This window comes from Pituophis catenifer, unplaced genomic scaffold (assembly GCF_029215685.1).
Source record: "Pituophis catenifer annectens isolate HBS135680 unplaced genomic scaffold, rPitCat1.0.hap2 SCAF_3, whole genome shotgun sequence".
Taxonomy (NCBI): domain Eukaryota; kingdom Metazoa; phylum Chordata; class Lepidosauria; order Squamata; family Colubridae; genus Pituophis; species Pituophis catenifer.
The window spans coordinates 97466038-97489421 of record NW_027256883.1 but is presented as its reverse complement, the minus strand read 5'-3'; the positions used below and the strand labels follow the sequence as shown (position 1 = coordinate 97489421).

Below are 23384 nucleotides of genomic sequence, written 5' to 3'. Positions count from 1 at the left end.
GAATGCCTAAGCAGTTTTCAGTTTGTGCTTAAATTTCTCAAAACATTTAACTCTGCTTTACATCTTTATGAGACCCATCATATATTGTGTAAATGAAAACATCTGAAAATGCTGCCTTCTCCTCCTCCAATTATCAAGAAGTACAACTTAAAGGCAACAGCTTGAAATTTTGTATGTAAAGAAGAAAAGTGATTTGATTGTTTCATTGTGCATTCAGTATTTGTTGTTTATATTCTGTATATAACTTCCAAACTGCATATCAAGAACCTCACATTCTGTATTTATGATACATGCTATGAATCAGCTAATGGTGAAAAATATCAGGGAACTAATATGTGATTGGATATGACTTCCTGAAAGTCATTTAATACTAAATGTACAGCGTAAGCAAGGAAATGCATGTGCATGCTATTATTATTATCCTCTTCAGTAGTTATGAGATGACTTCCAGATCAAAGGTTTTCCAAGCAGCTTATAAAACAGATAAGGTAATATCCACAAGATGAAGGCATCTGTAAGAAGAACCAATTTTGTGTAATATCTGAATTTCTTCAACATGTCCCCTCAGTTGTCTTTTGCTGTGTTTGCTTAATTTATCGTTCGGCTCCTATAACAGCAACTAATACCAGAGAGTGAAAGACACGTTTTCAGCCTATTGAGCAATCTTTATGAGATACAAACATATCCAAGCTTCAAAAAGTGATGGCATCAACAGGAATTACTTAACTACAATTGCTTGTACATGCACGGGGAAAAATAAAACAGTGATGTTCCTTGTTCCTCAGGCCAGAAATGGAGATCTGCCTTATCAGACATACATGGGCTGTATCTGCCTTAGTATCTCTGGCTAAGTTGCTAAGTGCCACCATCAGAGAGCTTGTATGTTCTGCCTTCAATCACAGTGATACAATATTGCCAATGGCAATATTGGCAAGCTTGTATCATAGCATCTTTTTAGGTAAGAATGAATCTGGCAAAACCTATGTGAGGAAGAGTAAAATGCAGGATGTTTGCTTTGCTACCAGATTTTTGAGGCAACAGCAAGAAATGGGAACTGTTAAGGATCAAGTTCCTTTCACCTGAATAGTCCCACGATTGATTGACTTTCATATTCATAGTAAACATCTTATTCTCTATTTAGTCTAAACTTCCCAGTAAGTTATGCCTTCTTTAAAAATATTCTTATGTACTGTTCATGTTCATCTTTGGCTTGTCAGCTGATGAATATCTCTTCATCTAGTTCACAGAGATATTGATTTCTGGTCCTTTTTCTTGGTACATAAGTTCAGACTAAAATCAAAGAAACAGCTATTAGAAGGAGAGAAGCAATATATGTACTCACTCATGCTTTTGATGTATTTTCCTCCACCCTCAGAAAATGATTTTATAACTTCTGAAGAGACAAAGATATAGTGGAGAAAAAGTCACCTTACCGAGAGATCCTTTCTGCAGAAAGGATATTTTATCCCTCAGTCTGTAGTATCTGGAAATACTTAATCTACATTCCAGACAATTGCTAGCTTTTTTCTAACTGTGATTTGCAACAGTCCTACTTTGCTGAAAACTACAGTCTGCAGGCGCAGTCCTGGAAGAGAGACTGCTTGAGCAGAGGATTGGGTAGAAGACCTCCGAGTTATTCTGTTATGGTATCTTGTCGATTGTAAGAAACAAAGGATGTATCTTGTGAGTTGTTTGTGAAGCAAACAGTGAAGAGTACCTAGGAGCTGGAGCTAGTCATCAGCGGTTAATATTATCCAGAAAAAGGGCATAGCTATTACTCTGCTAAATCAAAATAATATTGGCCCTGAAAGGAATACTGATAAAAGTTAGGGTGATAAACATAAAAACAAAATCCAAGCTGATAACCAGCCAAGCAAGTATATCTTCTGATAGCTAAAACTGAAGGCTACAAGAGGCTACCTACAGAAATGCCACCATTTTATCCTCCCAAAGGATATTATGCCCATGTTGTGAATGAGAGAACATCTTATTCAGATGTGCAAACACAGCACATTACATGCTTTTGAATATTGTAAATGACAGCAAAAATATGAAAGGAAATCTAGATCCTACAATCCCACAACTATATGTAGTTTAATTATTGCCAATATTGATTAACTAATTTTCTCTGACCTCAAAACAGGGATTGACCTAATGTGCTAATTCTAGACTAATATACTGTAGATTACAGCTCCATCATTCTGAAAGTGACTTCTGAAGGATTTGCCTGGGAGTGATAGGAACTCTCTGCCCATGAACAAGTTACACATCTTACTTTTCAGTATTTTACACTGGGATTTTGAGATGGTGGTGCAGAAAGAATTTCTAATTACTACCCAGTTTAGCCCTTTCCCAATCTTGTTCATCCACCAAACTTTAACCATGCTCACATCTTCACTGTCACTCTCATCCTGATCTTGTATCCACTTCAGCTTTTCTTCTTCCTCTTTTTTGTCTTTTTCTGGCATATTATCATCCAACCAACTCAGATGTTGTAGAGAGAAGATGTATTCCATTGCCTTCCGAATACCTACTAGAGCCAGTAGCTAGAAGTTGAGATAATCATCACATAAAATTAGTCTGCTTGTAATTATTAATAATTTAAATAACATTATTACTGCATATACAACATCACTGCAGAATATAAAAATGCATAAAAATGTCCAAGGAGTTTACAGTTGAAATGTTGAAAAAGAGAACTGGCTGTGCTGCGCAATCGTCAGAACCTTTTTTTTACCTTTTAAAAGCATTTTTTTACTACCGGCTCGAGCAAATAGGTAGTAAAAATTGCTTTTAAAAGGTAAAAAAACAAGGCTCCGACGATCACAGCTGTGCTGCATGATCATCGGAACCTTTTTTTTTTTTTTACCTTTTAAAAGCATTTTTTTACTACCGGCTCAGAGAACCGGTAGTAAAAAAGTGCTAAAAAAGTTTTTTTAAAAAAGTTCCAACGATCACGCGTCGCTCAGCTGATTGTCAGAACTTTTTTTTTACTTTTTTTACTACTGGTTGGGTGAACTAGTAGCATTTTTTACTACTGGTTCAGGTGAACCGGCCCGAACTGGTAGCATTTCACCCCTGCCCCACCCCTCAGATACTCAGTCTTTCATTTAGTTTTTGAAGGGCTGTAAAAATGCCTCTGCAGAAAGTATTTTAGGGATGCAGAAGTTTAGCTTAACTTCATCCTGTTATAGGAAGATGAACAGAATGATGTGGGTTATTTATTTATTTATTTATTCATTGATTGATTGATTGATTGATTGATTGATTGATTGATTGCATCCTGCAGTTAGAATATATGGGAATTAGTGGCATAGACATTCAGATGATGAACATGTTCCATGTATACACGTATGCCCATAGAATACCCAAACTATGTATGTACCAAATGTAATCAAGTTCCTAGAAGAAAAAGTAAAGGGTCTAGAGGAAACTCTAACCACTCTGAAACTCAACCCACAAAATGAGAAACCCCAAACCTTGCAAGAAGAATATGCCCAAATTGCACATAATAATGATCAAACAACCTCTAAAAGAATTTATCTCTGAATAGAATAGAGTAGAATAGAATAGAATAGAATAGAATAGAATAGAATAGAATAGAATAGAATAGAATAGAATAGAATAGAATAGAACAGAACAACAGAATAGAATAGAATAGAATAGAATAGAATAGAATAGAATAGAATAGAATAGAATAGAATAGAATAGAATAGAATTCTTTATTGGTCAAGTGTGATTAGATACACAAGGAATTTGTCTTGGTGCATACACTCTCAGTGTACATAAAAGAAAAAATACATTCATCAAGAATCATAAGGTACAACACTTAATGATAGTCATAGGGAACAAATAAGCAATCAAATCATACTAGGAAACAGTCAATATAAATTTTAAGGATAAGTGGGAGGAGATGGGTGATAGGAAAGATGAGAGGAAGAAGATGACAGATGGAAACATGTCACTCACAGAAAAAACACAAACCTAGTACAAAACCCCTCTGATGCAGCCCCACTGGTGCTAAGCAATTGATTTCATGGACTCTCACTAGAAGAAAACATGCAAACAGATAGAAAAGAAGCACCATCAAATGTACCTAAAAAAGTAACACCATCAAATGCTTCGGTGATAGATAGAAAAACACCCCAAACCTTCCTAGGGAAAAAAAGGTGAGTGTTGGTGATAGGAGATTCAATTCTCAAGGGAACAGAACTTGCCATCTGTAGACCAGACAGTCTATCCAGAGTTGTATGTTGTCTCCCTGGAGCTAAAATCAAAGATGTGGCCAAGAACCTAACCAAAGTAATAAAACCCACAGACTACTACCCTTTCTACTACTACATGTAGGGACAAATGACACAAAAAAGGACTTGAAAACAATATTGAATGATTATGAGCAGCTAGAAAGTCAAGGACTTAGGTGCACAAGTAGTTTTTTTCATCTGTACTGCCAATGAAAGGACAACATCCGGTAAGAGAATAATAAAGAATTCTGGAAGTGAACCACTGGCTAAAGGGTTGGTGTCACCAAAAAAACTTTGGATTCCTGGACCATGGTCTGCATTACCTCCATGATGGGCTACTGGCAAGGGATGGGTTACACCTCACAAAGATTCGGAAGAATGTTTTCAGAAAATGACTGGCTCAATTTATCAGGAGGGCTTTAAAATTGAGGGGGGAGGGTGACCAATCTTTAGGATCTCCAGGACCTAATTCCAAGCAAAAACCCCTAGAAAGCAAGTCAAAAAATGAAGTAAAAAGGGATGGGAAGGAAGACAAACTCAAACACCAAATAAGAGACACAGAAAGCATACCCGGTGTCAGACATAAAGATCTCAAGTGCCTATATACAAATGCACAAAGTCTGGGGAACAAACAGGATGAACTCGAACTACTAATACATGAAGGTAGATAGGTTATAGTTGAAATAACAGAAATTTGGTGAGATGAAACCCATGACTGGAACATACTGATAGAAAGATACCAACTGTTCAAAAAACCCAAACCCCTTAAAAGAGGAGGTGAAGTTGCACTGTATGTAAAGGATCACTATATTGCTACAGAAATGCATGAAACAAAAGAAGAAAACCTCCTATAATGCATATGGACTAATATAAAGGAAAAAAAGAATGACATGGCCATAGCAGTAGTGGGTTTCAATTTAGTTTGCTACCGGTTCGCTCGGGTGTGCACGCACACTTGTGCGTACGATACTTAGGTGCAGAAGCTTCTACGCATGCACTGAAGCATCCGGGCAGGTGGGTGGAGCCTCCTGCCACTAGCGGTTCGCCCAATCCGGGGTGAACTGGTAGCAACTCACCACTGGGCCATAGGTGCATACCGTAGACCACTCAATCATGCAGAAAAATAGATGTTTGTTTTTGCCAACAAGCTAACAAATATATGTAGGAAACACACTACAATAGTAATGGGAGACTTCAATTACCCTGATATCAGTTGGAAAACTAATTCTGCACCAAATGAGAAATGAAATAGGTTCCTAACCAACCTAGCTGACAACTTTGTTGTCCAATAGGTAGAAGAGGGAACTAGAGGGACAGCCATACTGGACTTAATTCTTACAAACAGAGAAGAAGTGATAGAGGGAGTTGAAACTGCAGGAACCTTGAGTGAGAGTGACCATGTCATACTAGAATTCAACACAAGCAATAGAACATAATGACATCAGAGTCTTAGATTTTAAAAGAGCTGATTCTAATAAACTCAGAGAGAACTTGGGAAAGATCCCTAAGTATTCCTAAAATCCTAAAGGGAAAAAAACTCAAGAAACTTGGGAAACTGAAAAGTACGATCATAAAAGCCCAGACCAGCACAATACCACTGAGAAAGAAAAACAAGAAATCCAAGAAGAAACCAGCATGGCTGCACAAAGATCTCTCTGACAAATTGAAAGACAAAAAAGTCAAGTACAAAAAATGGAAAGAGGAACACACAACTAAGGCAGAATATCAGCAGATAGCCAGAATCTGCAAAGATGAAGTCAGGAAAGGAAAGGCTCAGAATGAACAAAGACTTGCAACAAAAGTCAAAGATAAAAAAAAAAGTTTCTTCCAACATATAAATAACAAGAAAAAAAATCAAAGAAACAGTCAGTCCACTAAAGAGAGAAGGCGGCAAGGAAGTAACGGGGAACAGAGAGAAAGCAGAGCTGCTTAACTCATTCTTTGCATCGGTCTTCACTCAAAAAGAAACTATAGCCTAACCTACTAAAAACATAACTGTAAAAGCCAGACTAGAAATAAAAGTTAAAATAAGCAAAAAAAAAAAAAAAAAGAGAGAGAGAGAGAGAGAGAGAGAGAGAGAGAGAGAGAGAGAGAGAGAGAACACCAGTCTTATCTTGATGAACACAAATCACCAGGACCTGATGGATTACACCCCAGAGTTCTAAAGGAGCTGGCAGAGGTCATCTCAGAACCACTGCACATCGTCTTTCAAAAATCCTGGAGCACCAGGGAACTACCGGAGGACTGGAAAAGAACTGATGTGGTTCCCATCTTCAAAAAAGAAAAAAAAACTGACTCAGGAAACTACAGACCAATCAGCCTAACATCAATATCCGGGAAGATACTGGAAAAGATAATAAAAAAAACAGACCTGTCAACATCTAGAAACAAGTAAAGTAACAACTAGCAATCAGCATGGGTTTGTTAAAAACAGATCATGCCAAACCAATTTTATTTCATTCTTCAACATAGTGACTAAATTAGTAGACCAGCGAAATACTGTGGACATAATATACTTAGACTTCAGCAAAGCATTCAACAAAGTAGACCACAACCTACTTCTTGGTAAGCTAGAAAAAAGCTTAGATAGCATCACCACCAGATGGATTCGCAACTGCTGACAAACCGTACACCTTAATGGGTCTAGGTCTACATGGAGGGAAGTAAGCAGTGGGGTGCCACAAGGTTCTTAGGCCCAGTACTCTTCAATATCTTCATAAATGACTTAGATGAGGGAATAGAAGGGGAATTTACCAAATTTGCAGATGATACTAAGCTGGCAGGAATAGCCAACATCCCAGAAGATAGGCTCAAGATCCAGATGGATCTTGACAGACTTGATCACTGGGCCCTATCTAACAAAATGAAATTCAATGTAGAGAAAAGTAAAGTCCTACACTTAGGCAAGAAAGACCAAAAGTACACATATAGACTGGGTGAAGCCAGGCTTAATAGCAGTAACTGTGAGAGAGATCTTGGAGTCTTAGTGGATAACCAGCTAAATATGAGCCAGCAGTGTGCAGCAGCAGCCAAAAGAGCCAATGCAATCCTAAATTCCAATAACAGAGGGATACAATCAAGATCACGTGAGGTACTAATACCACTATAGAGATAAGTAAGACCACACCTAGAGTATTGCATCCAGTTTTGGTCACCAAATTATAAAAAAAGATGTTGAGACTCTAGAAAAAGTGCAGAAAAGAGCAAAGAAGATGATTAGGGGACTGGAGACTAAAACATATGAAGAACAGTTACAGGAACTGGGCATGGCTAGTCTACTGAAGAGAAGGACCAGGGAGATATGATAGCAGTCTTCCAATATTTGAGCAGCTGCCACAAAGAGGAAGGGGTCAAGCTATTTTCTAAAGCACCTGAAGGGCAGACAAGGAATAATGGATGGAAACTAAACAAGGAGAGATTTAACCTGGAAATAAGGAGAAATTTTCTGACAGTGAGAACAATCAACCAGTGGAACAGCTTGCCTTCAGAAGTTGTGGGAGCTTCATCACTTGAGACTTTCAAGAAAAGATTGTACTGCCATTTATCAAAAATGGTGTATGGTATCCTGTTTGGTTGGGGGAGGGTTGGACTAAATGACCTACAAAGTCCCTTCCAACTCTGTTAATTTGTTAAATAATAACAGTAGTCATCCCTGGGCTGAATTTTGGGGTGAGCCCTAGGAAGCTGATGTGATAGAAGAGTATATTTCTATGGGGATGAGTCACAGGAGGCATGATGGACACAGGAGGCATGATGGCAAGTTGTTGCAGGTCCCCATACTTTTGGTACTTCTGCTCCCCTTTGACCAAATAATAGGATGGCTAGGTGTTATTGGCTCAGGATGCTGTTGGAGAATGCATGTTGGTGCCATAGGATTATGTGGGGTGAAATTATGTATGTATGTACAGATCTGGTTTGCATCACAGAAAGCTAATTGAGGGAGGCCAGGGATGTTGCCATCAGTCGGTTAGATCTGGCTTTTACCTCAATATGGATTCAAGATTAATATTACTATCAGTTTTCTGCCATGTCAGCTTGCTTTCTAGTTTTGTGCATATTGTTAGTCTTATGAGTAGTTTTATTACATGCTTAACATGAGATTGCCTCCAACCAAGGAGCTATTATTATTTATTATTTATTTATTATTATTTATTTAAATTTCTATACCGCCCTTCTCCAGAATAGGACTCAGGGCGGTGAACAGCTGGAGTAAAAAACAATACATACAAAATTTAAAAACAATTTAAAATAATTAAATATTATTGGCCGTAAATTAAAATAACCCAATTTAAAATCAATTTAAAATTAACTCAAGCCAGCCCCGCTAGTTGAAATAGATGGGTTTTCAGGGCCCGACGAAAAATCCAGAGGTCTGTTATTGTATGTATCTCTGGGGGGAGGTTGTTCCAGAGGGTGGGCGCCGCCACAGAGAAGGCTCTCCCCCTGGGGGTCGTCAGCCGACATTGTCTGGCGGACGGCACCCTGAGGAGGCCCACTCTGTGCGAGCGTACTGGCCGGTGGGAGGCTATTGGTGGCAGAAGGCGGTCTCGTAAGTACCCCGGCCCTAAGCCATGGAGCGCTTTATCTTCTTTTCTATAGAAGATAAAATGAATAGACACCTAGAATGGTAGAAAATAAAGTCACTTTGACCAAATAAAGTTCCATAACCACATTTAAGAACATACTTAGCATTTTTCATGTTTAGTGTACATGTAGATTCACATCCAGTGACTCTGTTTAAGATTACCTGTTCCTTTAGAAAAAAAGAGAGGTGACAATCCTCTTGCAGATTGCTGTGACATTTGGACCTGTTTCACAGATAGAATTATTCAGTTTCACTCAGAGTTGGGAACTACTTGGGTGGGGGCCAGGCAACATCTTACTAGACTATCTAGCATTTTTTTTTAATTTGTGAAGGTCAAGAATGAGGTCAGTCTCTTAATGGCATGAACTCTGCCACCTGTGAGCAAAATGATAACCTATCTGGGTCATATGGGTAGACCATCTCTTTTTTGAAAGAAAGAGTTGGGTTCTCCCACTGGTGGGCTGCAACCGGTTTAACAACCAGTTCTGTGAGCACGCACTTTGTGCACAAGAGTGCCTGATGCACATGTGTGCAGTGTTCAAAATACAGCAATTTGAAGCTCAGCTGCTTACCTTCTATGGCAGCCCTGGTAAGTAGAACAGCAGAGGCACAGAAATCAACTGTGCCACGTGAATCAGCTGAGCCAGAAAGAAAGAAATATAGGACAGGATAGGGTGGGGGTAGGTGGACGGGGCCAGCTGATCATCGGAACTACTGGTTCTCTAGAACTGGTCCAAACCGGCAGCAGCCCACCACTGAGTTCTCCCTTGTAGAAGATGATTGTATGCCCCATTCTGAAGTGGTTGATCTAAGGGTAGCACGGTGCACAGTGGTTAAGATGCTGGGTTGGTTGGCTGGAAACTGACTGGAGACCTGAATGCCATGCAACAGGATGAACTCCCATCCTCGCCCCAACTTCTGCCAACCTACTAGTTCAAAAACAGGCAAATGCAAATAAATAGATACCATTAAGCTAGGAAGATAACAGCGCTCTATGACATCATGTTGGCCACATGACCACAGAAATGTCTTCAGATAGTGTTGGTACAGTGGCCTTGAAGATGAGCACTGCCCCTTATAGTTGGCAATGACTAGCAGAGTAAAATCCCCAGAGACTCCTTTACCTTACCTTTATTTTACTATGTCTTGATCTAGCCCTTTTTGAGGACACCTTGTCTCCTGAGTTACACAATGCCCTTTACAGTAAAAATATTTCTAAAATACTTTTAAAAAACTATTGAGGATTGTTTTGTACTGTACAGTAACCAGACCAGTGGTGGGTTTCTACCAGTTTGGGCGAACCAGTAGTGGTGGTGGTGGGAGGCTCCGCCCACCCGCCCAGACATCATCACGGACGCTCTGTGCAGAAGCCTTGCATGCAAGCAAAGCAAGCGCATGCGCACTCCTGATTCCAAACCGGTAGTGAAGGTAAGTGGAACCCACTACTGAAACAGACATGGAAAGGCTGCCTTAGGTATGAGGTTTATTCTGATTATTATTTGTATTTGTTTGGAGTCGTTGGTTATACATTTGTATTTCCTTCTTTTGTTATACAGTAAACTGCTTTGCATCCTTTGAAATATGCAATATATAAACATGTGTATGAACAATCAAACAAATAATTACAACATTTTAAAACATTAATAATTACATCAAGATTAAAATTCAGGTTTGAATTAAAAATCTGATAGAACAGATATTTTAAAACAATGGAATGTTTATTTCAAAATATCAATGTAAAATATTAATGTATATTTAAAAAAATCCAGTATATCTGATACATATTCAGAAAATAACTGACAATAAATGGGTATGGCTAGGTGGAATTAGTTTTTCTCCAGTTGAGTAAATTTAGGATTGTACAAGTCTGTAATAGAAGGTAGAATGCTGTGGACAATAAAAGGCTTTTCTGTACATAGGAAAAGATATTGGGCAGATTCACTCATTCTCTCCATAATATATGGCTATACTACAAGACATTCATGTCTAAGGGCTCTTACCATTAAAGGGAAGATAATGGCAGCTGCAGTTGACTTAATAAGCCACAGAACAGCAAGGCAGAAGATCTGAATGAAGGTGTAAAGATGCACTTGGCATAGTGGAACGTGGCGTAGATAAATGAAGTCTGGCTGGTGTTTAGCAGGCATCAACAAGAGTTGAAGTCTCTCCATGAACTGGAAAAAATGAAAACAAGAAATATAGTGGAAGCTCCCCAGTAGGAATCAGTGGCTGCCCACTTCTCTCTCTGATATCAGATTGGACCTGCCCAAGTTATTTCAGGGGGCTCCTGGGAGCTGAAGGAGTCTTTTGAGTTTCTTTTGATTTTAAAACATAACAATGCGTAATAAGTAATCAGCAATGTGTAATAAGTAATACCTCACATGCTGATGTGAGATATTACTTATTACACATTGCGGATTACTTATTACGCATTGTTATGTTTTAATGATATTACCATTTGGGGAGATTTATAAGCCACTCAGAGTGAGGCATAGGAAAATAAATGAATGAATATTCCATCTCTGCCTGGAATTGGGTTACTTATATTAGCTCTAAGATGTAAAAAGAGAATTTCCAATAAATTTCAGGGTTGCTTGGCTAAGCATGGCTTGCTCCACGTTTTACAATTGAAATTACAGATCGGGAATAGTAAGTGAATCAAGGGCTAATCTGGCCCCTCTCCTTACACATTAGCTCTGAGCTCCAGCTTTATTTTTAAAAGTACCTCTTGCATGCATTTCTCTTATGCTTTATTAGCACTGAGGACTTCTTTTTGGTAGTTAACCCAGCAGACTAGAAACCAGAGACCGTGACTCTAATCTGGCCTTGGGTATGAAGTCATCTGGGTGACCTTGGGTTAGTCGCTCCTTCTCAGCCATAGAAAAAAGACAGTGGCAAACTACTATTGAAAATCTGGCCAAGAAAACTACAGGGGCTAGTCCAGACAGTGGCCAGGAGTCAAAACTGCTTCAAAGACACAAAACAAGCAAGTAAAAAAAAAAAAAACAACTTCTTGAAAAGGAGCACACAAAAATCCAGGAGACCTTAATTATAGACAGAGCCTTCCCGCGTTATTCAGACTACTGTATATGTCTTAGAAAATACTATATACTCTGCTGATTGAATTAACCTTCATCCTCCCCAACACTGCAGAATGTATTTCTACAACTTTTTTGCACTCACCTGAATACTGCTAAGTGCAGATATACCCATATAAAAGAAAATGCCATACAGCACAGGCATTGGGATAAACTTGGGATATGAAAGAAAGAAAATTAATCACATTTAAAGTATGAGTCACAAAAGACTGTCTTTAAAGTCAGTAAAACATCACTGCCAGTGTTTGCTTTTTCAAGTCCTTCACTGGGATACTAAACAGTAACATTTCTGCCTTCTTTTACATGACATCTCTTCAGGTATTTTTCCCTTCCCTGTGGTCATCTTTCTCTGTAAGAATTTGGCTATCAAAATGGTCTATTCAGTCAGCCTTCCCTTAACTTTTCAAAGCAGAGAGGGATAGAAAGTTTATATATGTCACAGCTTATCTAAGGAACATGATTTCTAAACCCCCCTTCCCCCTCAGTGTATTTCCTGTGTAGTATTTTCTGTTAATATTTGTAATATTGTGTTTCCAGGTTCCTGCTGATTTGTGTTGCCCTTCTCTGTAGCTGTTCCAGTTTGTCTGAGTCTCTCAAATTGTGGCACCCAAAAGCACAGTGCTTGAAGAATAGGGTTCTGCTCAATGCAGCATACAGTGGAACCATTCCTTCAAAGAGAAATCAAACAATCTCAATCACACACCTGGCTGGTCTGCATTTTTCACTCTAATCCATGAAAATGAGAACAAATCCCATAACCAATCCTTTTCTGTTCCAATACTTTCCAGCAATACACTAGGCTGAAATTCAGGCAGCTGAATTCAGTTTGCTACCAAAGTATTTTAGACAGCAAAATCAAAACTTCACATGAACAATGGGAAATGAAATAACAGATCTATGCATTAAATACTTATACGAATACTTTTTAAAAATCACCTTGAGCACCGGAGCAAGAAGCACAGACAATCCTGTGAGAATAAAGACCATCAATCCTGTAACTCTTTGCTCCCTGTAAGAAGAGTATTTCTAAATTAGGCCTTCATATTTCAGCCATCTGCCAATCCCATAAATCCTAAATCAATCCCAATCTTCCTAAGTCAGTCATCTGCCAATCCCACCCAGTGCCTTCATTATGTTATCCAGCAAAATGGGGTGGGGCCCAATCAATCATTTCCTACTATTTAATATGGTCTTCCCTAATTTGGTGTTCTCCAAATGTGTTAAAACTTCAAATCCCAAAGTGAGCATAGCTTGCAGGAGTATTGATTTTGAATGTTGTATATATTTCCATGTTGGAGAAGGCTAGTGTAGAATATAGAGAATAATGACAAATAATAACACCTCCATTTTTGAATCCTTAAAACTGCAATCTACTTCCAATACCTGATTCCAAGGAACTTTGGCTGTTCTCCTGGAGCACTGGTAGTGCTTTCTTTCTTAAGGCTGTCCATATGCGCCAGAGATATGACTGTGGCGGACACATACCAGGGCAAGCCCATAAACGATGTAACAATCATCAGCAGGGAAACACAGAGGAAATCTAGATGAAATCCTGCCCCTTTCTGCAAGAGAACATTGGAGATAGCACTAGGAGATGTGGGCTGGATAATGCACGGTAAAGTTTTCTATTTTAGACTATGACTCCTTTAACTGATTTGAAACAATAACATTTTTATAAGTTGTGTAATTGATTATGTTTCCAGAATTTCACTGCCTACAGTGAAATTAGGGTTAGAGAATTTTATGTAAGATTTCGTACATCAATACCATTTCCTTAGGAATATAAAACAGAAAATGTTGCATATGGTACTAAGAAATTCTACATGAGCCCTGGTGGCACAGTGGTTAGAATGCAGTACTGTAGGCTACTTCTGCTGACTGTTGGCTGCCTGCAATTTGGCAGTTCAAAATTCATGAGGCCAAGGTTGACTCAGCCTTCACCTCCAAGGTCGGTAAAATGAGGACCCAGTTTGTTGGGGGCAATATGCTGACACTGTAAACACTTAGAGAGGGCTGTAAAGCACTGTGAAGCAGTATATAAGTCTAAGTGCTATTCCTATTGCTATATATTGTCTACTAAATTTGGAAACATATTTATTTCTGTTTCTTGCTTTGGTAACTAATGCTTTATCTTCTTCCTTTCTTCCAATATTTGCTTTTACAAATAAGGAAGCATGGGTTTCTTCACACCAGCAACTATGGTAGTGAAAAATAACACAAAGAGAGCAAAATGAACAATCTGCAATATGCTAAGTTTGTTCCTCCTTTTAAAAATAAATAAGCCTGGAAGGCAAAATGGATGAAGTATGCAGCCCCTTTTTAAACCATTTCCAATATGCTCTATAAAACCCTTTAAAGCTGAGTCCAGATTATATGAAAACATGCCATATAAATTTACTTGGCTTTAAAAACCTGTTTATTACATAATTGTCTTTGAAACACAAGTTTAGTCTCAACAATTATTCTGGTGTTCCTCAGTTTATGGTTCAATATCTGTGTGTTTAAGAGAGATTTTCCAATAAACTAAAGCATTACTACATTACAGAGCCCAACCAAATACTGACCTGCAGTTTATATTCCTTGCGATTGAGAATGACAGCTGTTATCTGTTGATCCATGAAGATGAGGATGATAACTAGAATGGCAGGTACTGAAGACACTAAGTATATCCACCAGGGATTTGCTCCAAATGGAAACACAAGCCAGTCTCGCTTGGGATTTGTAGGCTGCAGAGGGAATAATTGGAAAAAGTTAGCAAGCCACAGGATGAGTTGGGAGTAGATAGCAGACAGATAAGCATTGCCTCTTAAAGTATTTGGCAAAGTATATCTGCACCTTAATTCTTGTCTAATCAAGAAAGAAACTATCAAGTCTGAATGATAGCTCCAGCTGATTAAATTGTAGAAAGATTGTTTCAATTTTATGGATAATTATTATAGTTATCTGATTTTTCAAAAATGGAATTGTTTGATAAATGCATTTGTTTTGTGTACATTTTATGTCCCCAGCTTTAAAATAGCTTTATGTACTTTATAATTAATAGAAATATACTTTGTATACAATAATATGTGTACCTAATACTGTAAGTGTGTTTGTGAGTGTACTTTATGTTAATAAAATATAGAGCATATACAATAATGGCCAAAATTGTAGAAACCTTTTGGGAAAAGTGTATTTTTGAGGTTTGGCTAATAACACCACTTTTTTTTTTTGGAATTTCAGGATAATCATATTCCATTACAGGAATGGCCTGGGTATAGCCCAGACCTTAACCCAACTGAAAATCTATGGAGCCGACTAAAGTTGTTGTTAGTCAGAAGCGACCCAGCAATAAAACCCAGTTAATAGATGCAATCATTCAATCTTGGTTTCACATTATAACAGCTGCAGAACTAAAAGACTTGATTCACTCCATGGGAAGACATTTAAGGTCGTAATTCATGCTAAAGGTTACTCAATTAAGTATTAACTGACGTGATAATTTTTGTATATCTCATTTTTTCTATGGTGATAATTTTTGTATATCTCATTATTTCTACATGTTTTCTTCTTTATACTGTAACTGCTATTCTAATAGCAAATCCTTCATAAAAGTTATTGCATTACATTCTTGATTAAATTATCTTTCCATTGATATATAATTTTATATAATTTTATGGTACTACTCCAAAAAAAAGTGTTATCAGCTAGTTTTAGAAAATACACTTTTCCCAAAAAGTTTGCACAATTTTGGCTACTACTGTACTTTACATACAAAGTACAATGATGTATCAATCATTTTGGTTCCAGAACTCAATGGCTTAAACATTCTTATCAGAATTAGAAAATCTCTCTCTTAATTTTAAGAGGAAAAAAAAAAGAAATAGTTACTTATAAAATATATTACCTGCACTCGCATTATTATATTGCCAAAGGAAGTTTGATATTTTAAAAGATCAAAAACCAGGTAATTATATATATTGAACTATAAAGTTAAAAGACAAGTCAGCAAGAATCACAGGGCATAAATTCAAGCAGAATTAAGGTTGGGTTAACAAATAATTTCTTAGCTAATGTCAGCAGTTTATACGACTTGGCACAAAATATATGTAGGGCTACCATATTGGGGCTGCTAAAATTCAGGTAATTGCTAGATAGCCACAGAGATTTTGATGAATCTAGTCACTTTCTGAATTTTGCAGGCCAGATATGGTAGCCCAATTACTGACTTCTGACACTTTTATCATAGATACCGTCTTCAGACTCTGCCATGGTCCTCTAGTTCACATGAATAGCATCATTATCAGGGTGAATACCAGATTGCAAAGAAGCCCCAATGGAGTGAAGGTCTATACCTCAGTTTTCCTACACTTATATTAGTCTTGGATTAGTAATTACTTAATAGTTGCACTTGTTAAGTCATTGTATCTAGATAACCTTTTACAATTAAGGCTTTAATGAGTACTAGATTGCCCTACTTAAATGGATTACAGAGAAAGATCATAAATTGGGGAAACAAGGCATTAACATTCAAGATTAGTCAAAATCTAATTCAAAATAAGAAAATGATATCTTTAAATCCAAAGAAAGAAAACATCAGGCAAATAGATAAGGTTGAGAACACTGCACTGCAAAACACTACTAAAGAAAATTGTGACAGGAATATTTGATGGTCCAAAATGTTAAAAGTAGCAGACGCCTCATTAATACCAAACATGACATGATAGATCATCCTGGTGATCCTCTCCTTCCAACTTAAGAAAGTAAAAACTCTTGAAACATAATAGTTCAAAAGGATCCCTTTATTAAGCAGAAATGATAGCAACCAAGTTTAAAGCAAGATCTGAGTACCCTTAGGCAAGACAAGTGGGATTAAAGCAGTAGAGACCCCTCCCTTTAAGTCAGAATGTAGATTTTAGCCAATAGTTTAGTTTACTTTTATTAAATACACAAGTGTGAAGATGTTTTCTTTACTAGTTTCCCTGAGAACCCGAGCAACCATGCATTCACACCATTATCCTTTAAAGTGAAACAACCCACATGGCTATTATAAACATTCCTCTACATTAAGAGGATCTCAGGGCTCTTTGGCGCCAGGATAAAGGTTGTAAAATATCTATTGACACAGGCAATGCTATTAAATCGAATCCAAGTCTCCCCCTTCTTCCAATTGAATGGTAGTATCATTTTTAGGGATCTTTAACTTTAACTTTAACTTTTATTAGATTTCTATACCGCCCTTCTCCCGAAGAACTCAGGGCGGTGTACAGCCATATTAAAAGACAGATAAATTACAAAATTTAAAAAACCCTTAAAATCAAATATACAAAAATTTGGCCCATGACTTCCGGTTTGCAAGCTTCGGCGATGGCGGTGTTTTTTAAAGACCGCCAGCCCCGCCGCTTGTAGAGCCGCCCCGCGAACGAGGAGCGGCTCGAAAACTCCGAAATCTTGAAGATTGTAGGAGAAGAGACAGCAGGGCACAGGTTGAGCCCCTGTAACCCCCCAGAGAATTGTTTCTGGGGAGAAAACAGGCGCGGCTCCCTCCCAACCTGCGGAGACTCCGGGCGGCGTGGGACGATTCTGCCTTCAGCAGAACAAGCCGGCAGCAGCAAACTTTTAAAGTGAAAGGAACCAACCTTAACAAGCAGTGGAAATACTAACTTGAATCCAGAAACTTGAAAATTGCAAGTATTAGTGCTTTGTTGACTTTATAATTCAAAAGAGAAAGCGAGTGAGTGAAAGTGATTTGAAAAAATATGGCGCCCAGTATTTGAGTTAACGAGCTAGTGAAAGTGGATTTGTGAAGTCATCCTGCTTTGCTATAAAGTTACAAAGCTGCTACAAAGTTGGTCTATTTAAAGAAAAAATTCCTTTTTCTAAAATCTGACTTTGCTTTACTTCAGTTTCATTTGATTAAATCTGGGGGACTTTTTTAGAAGTTTCTGTGGAGGAGGGAAAGGAAAAGGAACTTCCCTCTTCAGAAAAACTAGCCTACGTGGCAGGATGGCTTCAAAGAAGCAGGAAGGGAAGGCAACAGGGGGGGGATCCCCCACACATAAACATGAAACGCAGCCTCCCCCTGCTCAACAGCTACAGACTCAGAAAAAAGAGTTGGATGTGGGAGATTTAAAAGAATTTATTTCTAAAATTTTGGATGATAAATTTCAAAAATCCCAACAGGAAATAGATGACAAAATTCAAAAGTCTCATCAGGAAATTATGCAGGAAATTAATGAAGTTAAAGATATGGTGAAACAGAATCAAAATAAGGTGACCAAAAAAATATCAGAAGTTGCGTCTGGCCTGGCAGAATTTATTATCAAAGTTGATTCTAAAGTGGAAGAATTTAAATCAGAAGTTAATGTCAAGATGAAAGATAATGACTATAAGATTTCTGATGTGGATGATAAAATGCAGAAAGTCGAGAACGAAATTGTTATGATGCAATTCAGGGCAATGGAATTCGCTATACGGCTTCGAGGAATTCGAGAAGATGACAGACAGGATTTGAGACAGGTCTGCTCTGAGGCCTTGGCTGTGATTTTAAAAATTAATCCTGATGTGGTTTTTTACAAAATAGATAAAATTTACAGAGTGAATTCTTGGGTGGCCAGACAAAGACAATTGCCTAGAGATGTGGTCATATATTTTACAGATAGAGCAATAAGGATTGACATCCTGCAAAAATCCTTTCATACTTCTATACAAGTGGGGGGCTCACAAATTGGAGTCTATAAAGAGTTACCACCTAAAATGTTGAAAACCAGAAAGGACTTTGGCTTTCTTGTTAAAGAACTGCAAAACCAACAGATACCATTTCGGTGGGATGCCCCAACTGGTATAATTTTGAGATACAAGGGAGAAAGATATCGCTTGAACACTGTGGAGAAGGCGGAGCATTTTTACACTACTATTTTTAAAGAAAGAACACCATCTCCGCGTACATCCACAGTTCTGGAGATTAAGGAGAGTGATAAGAAGCAACTTCAACAAGAACTTCAAGAACAGTCTAAGCAGCAACCAGAGGAAACGCAGGGCGCTGAAGGAGGTTTTCTGGATGAGCCTTTGCTGGAATCTTCTCCAATTTTGGACCCGGTTCAGATGGCTGAATTTAAGGATCAGCGTATAACTCGAGCTAAGTCTAAGCAACTTAAAGAAAAGCAACAACAGGAAAGACAAGATAAAAAGGGAGCTAAGAGTACTACACAAGAGACTGGAGCCATGGGGGGAGCAGGACCGAAGATTCTGGAAGACATTCGGTTATTCTGCTCTTTGCTCCAGAAAGATAAAGATGACGATTAAGTGTTTATCTTGGAATGTGAATGGGTTGAATTCAGCACAGAAAAGGAGGAAATTATTTGCATATTTGAAACAATTTAATAATGATATAATTTGTCTACAAGAAACGCATATTACAGTTCAAGATCAAAAATATTTGATAAACTCCAAATTAGGAACGCATTTTATATCTTCAACTTTGCAAAAAAAGAATGGTGTGGTTATTTATGTAAATAAAAAATTTTCGGCTAAAGTTATAGAAGCAGATGAAGATGGTAGGTTTGTAGCAATTGAATTATTTACAACAAACGGCCAAATTCTTCTGATTGGAATTTATGCTCCCAATCAACAACAGGATCACTTCTATAAAATGTTACATACTAAAATACTGCAATGGGATTATAGATCTATTTTAATCATGGGAGACTGGAATGGAGTAATTGACTCCAAATTAGATAAAAAGAGTTTGGCGAAGTCTAGGATTAGGCTACCACAGACCTTTTTTGATATGAAAGAAGATTTGGAATTAAAAGATATTTGGAGAATACACAATCCAAAAGAAATGGACTATACTTTTTTTTCAGATAGACATAGATCCTTCTCTAGGATTGATTTCATTTTGTTGTCAGATGATCTACTTGTTAAGACAAAAAGAACAAAGATTTTTCCAAGAACTTTGACTGACCATAGCCCAGTATGGATAGAAATTGAGATAGGCAAGACTGAAAGACGCTCTTGGAGATTAAATGAGAACTTGTTCAGATATGAAAAAAATATAATAGAACTTAAAAAGCACTTGAAAGAATTTTTTGAAATAAATTTGAATAAAGGCACCCCAATAGAAATTGTCTGGGATGCAAGTAAAGCTTACATGAGAGGGGTGCTTATCTATATGAACTCTAAACATAGACTGATTCGACAAAAGAAAAGATCTGAATTGGAAGCAGAAATAAAGAATAAAGAACAGTTACTTATTAAAAATCCAACAGATGAAAGAATATGTGGTGCTATAAAATTTCTGAAAGACCAATTTCAAATGCTTATGGTGGAACAAGTTGCAACAAACTTACAATATGCGAAGCATAATACATTTTGTAACGCTAATAAACCGGGCAGACGGTTGGCCTATACATTGAGGAAAAAGCAGAGTACACGGACTATTGATAGTATTGATATTGGAGGGAAAGAAATTTTTCAACAAAAATTAATTAAAGAAGCTTTTGTGGATTATTATACTAACTTATATGCTAAAGAGGATGTGCAGAATGGATTTATAGAAAAATATCTAGATGATAAAAGAGTTATAAAAATTACTGACCAACAAAAGGAAAGAATGAATTATCCTATAACAGTGGAAGAGATAATAGTAGCAATTAAACAATTAAAAACAGCTAAAGCTCCTGGTACGGATGGCTTGACTGCAGTCTATTATAAAACTCTGCAAGTCGAAATGGTGGAACAACTTAGAGATTTATTTTGCAATATTCAACAAGGGGGTAAAATACCCCCATCATGGACAACAGCTTACATATCTTTGATACCAAAAGAGCAAGCCGGTCCTAAAAAACCGGAGAATTATAGACCAATATCTCTTTTGAACTCCGACTATAAAATTTATGTGAAAGTATTAGCCAACAGGTTGATGCCAGTAATTCAAAAGGTGATTCATGACGACCAAGCGGGATTTATCGAGGGTAGATACATGAAGGACAATGTAAGGCAAGTAATAGATCTATTGGAATATCTTGAGAAGAACAAACAGATCCCTGCAGTGCTGGTTTTCTTGGATGCAGAAAAGGCCTTTGATAGAGTGGATTGGAATTTTCTACTAAAGACTTTAAAAAAGATGAACTTTGGGGATCAATTTGTACAGGCGATTTCAGCAATTTATCAAGAGCAAAAGGCACAGATTATTATTAACGGAAGCTTGACAACAGAGTTTAAAATTGAAAAAGGAACAAGACAGGGATGTCCGCTGTCCCCACTTTTATTTATTTTAACACTAGAAGTCTTGTTAAATACAATACGGGACTCTAATATCTTGAAAGGTATAACGATAAGGCAAGAGGATTACAGAATAAAGGCATTTGCAGACGATCTAGTTGTTACCCTAACACAGCCAATGGAATCAATAATCCTGATGAAGGACATTATACAAGACTATGGTAAAGTTTCAGGTTTTAGACTGAATCACAAAAAGACTAAGATGATAGTTAAAAATATGACACAAGATCGTAAACACGAGCTTGAAAGGAGGGCAGGTTTTGAGGTTGTACCAAGGGTAAAATATCTAGGAGTCCAGGTTGCAGAATCAAATATGAAATTGTTTCAAAATAATTATGAGGTGTTGTGGCGAGAGGTGTAGAAAGATATGGAGACTTGGAAAAAACTGCAACTGTCTCTACTTGGAAGAATAGCAGCAGTTAAGATGAACATTTTGCCAAGATTTCTCTTTTTGTTTCAAATGATTCCGGTGCTTAAAAGTGATAAACAATTGAAAGTGTGGCAAGCTGGAGTGAATAAGTTTGTCTGCAACGAGAAAAAGCCGAGAGTGAAATTGAAAATTATGCAAGATGTTCCAGAAAGGGGAGGTCTTAAACTACCAAACCTACAGCTATATTATGATGCAGCAGCTTTGACTCTAACAAGTGATTGGTTTGGAAGGAAAAAGACTGGAATATTGAATGTAGAAAGTTTTGATCTTGAATTTGGATGGCATGCCTACTTATTTTATGATAACAAAGTCGACAAAGTATTTAAAAGCCATATACTTAGAGACTCTTTGATGAGAGTTTGGAAGAAGCACCGATTCAAATGGGATTATAAAATACCGCTATGGCTGAATCTTGGTCATACTTTGTGGAATACAAATATAATGTCACTCGGGGGGGGGGGGTTTATATAAAGAGGTTCTTTTTACTGATGCGGGCAGATGGCAGCTGAAGACACTACAGACACTGTTGGCTGAAGGGATTAATTTAACTTGGCTACAATATAATCAATTGCAATTGAGATGGAAAGAGGACCAAAAAACTGGTATTATGTTGCACGAGGAAGAATTGGTTAGACACATAAAAGAGAAAGGTCCAATGCATATTAAAAGGCTTTATAATGTTTTGTTAGAAAGGGATTCAGAAACCGAACTAGTTAAAGATTGTATGATTAAGTGGGCTCAAAATTTTGAAGAACCAGTGATGTTGGAAACATGGGAAAAAAATTGGGTTCAGAACGTTAAATTTACACAGTCACAGAATTTGAGGGAAAATTTCTATAAAATGTTTTATAGATGGCACTTAGACCCCAAAAAGTTATCATGTATGTACCCTAATGTTCAGCCAAAATGTTGGAGATGTGAATGTTTGGATGCTACGTATTATCATGTTTGGTGGACCTGTAGGAAAGTTAAGGCTTTTTGGATAAAAATTTGGTGGGTCATGCAGAATGTTTTGAAGAAAAAAATTCAATTCTCTCCACAATTGTTTTTATTGGGTATAGTTAAGGGTTTTACATTGGGTGAAACAAAATTGATATTGTATATGATAACAGCAGCAAGATTGTTGATAGGTAAATACTGGAAAAACGAAGCTTTGCCCACTATTGAGGAATGGACTTTGAAGATGGCCAGTTTTGCAGAGATGGCGAAGATTTCAGCATACTTAAAAGATTGTTCACAAGAGACTTATGAATGGGAATGGAAAAAGTGGATAGAATATGTTCAGAACAAATATCAAACTAGGAAGTATCAAATAGCTTTTACTTGAAAATAATGTATTAGAAATTTTTTAATGTAATGAAGATAAAAAGAGAAATTATAAGGGGGAGGGAGGGGTTCAAGTTTTATACAAGTTTTATACTAAGGGGGGTTTTGTATCGGATATGAGTATATTGTGTGGAAGTCTGGGGGGAGGGGAGGGTTAGGGAGGGTTAGGGAGGTTTGGAAGTTTGGGGTGGGTGGTGGTGGGGAAAAAGGGGAGAAAATGTAATTGTAAAACTTTTGCAATAAAAAAAAAATTGGCCCACAAATTATTTTTATTATTATTATTATTATTATTATTATTATTATTATTATTATTATTATTATTATTATTATTATTATTTCTATACCGCCCTTCTCCTGTGGGACTCAGGGCGGTGTACAGCCGAGATAAAACATTGCATATAAAATTTAAAAACAGTTTAAAAAACAATTAAATAATT

At 37.3% G+C, this 23384-nt stretch overlaps 1 protein-coding gene across 1 annotated transcript in view; it reads right to left on the bottom strand.

Annotated features, from left to right (window-relative positions):
* Positions 1 to 978: 978 nt before the first annotated feature.
* Positions 979 to 23384, bottom strand: part of SLC4A9 (solute carrier family 4 member 9) — a 59179-nt gene continuing 36773 nt past the window's right edge. Inside the window, exons 15-21 of the mRNA XM_070939155.1 lie at positions 14492 to 14653; positions 13311 to 13489; positions 12864 to 12936; positions 12013 to 12081; positions 10830 to 11003; positions 2391 to 2546; positions 979 to 1290 (exon numbers count right to left, since the gene is read on the bottom strand). Coding sequence (XP_070795256.1) covers positions 1237 to 1290; positions 2391 to 2546; positions 10830 to 11003; positions 12013 to 12081; positions 12864 to 12936; positions 13311 to 13489; positions 14492 to 14653 — 867 coding nt within the window. The 3' untranslated portion in view covers positions 979 to 1236. The remainder of the gene's footprint in view (positions 1291 to 2390; positions 2547 to 10829; positions 11004 to 12012; positions 12082 to 12863; positions 12937 to 13310; positions 13490 to 14491; positions 14654 to 23384) is intronic.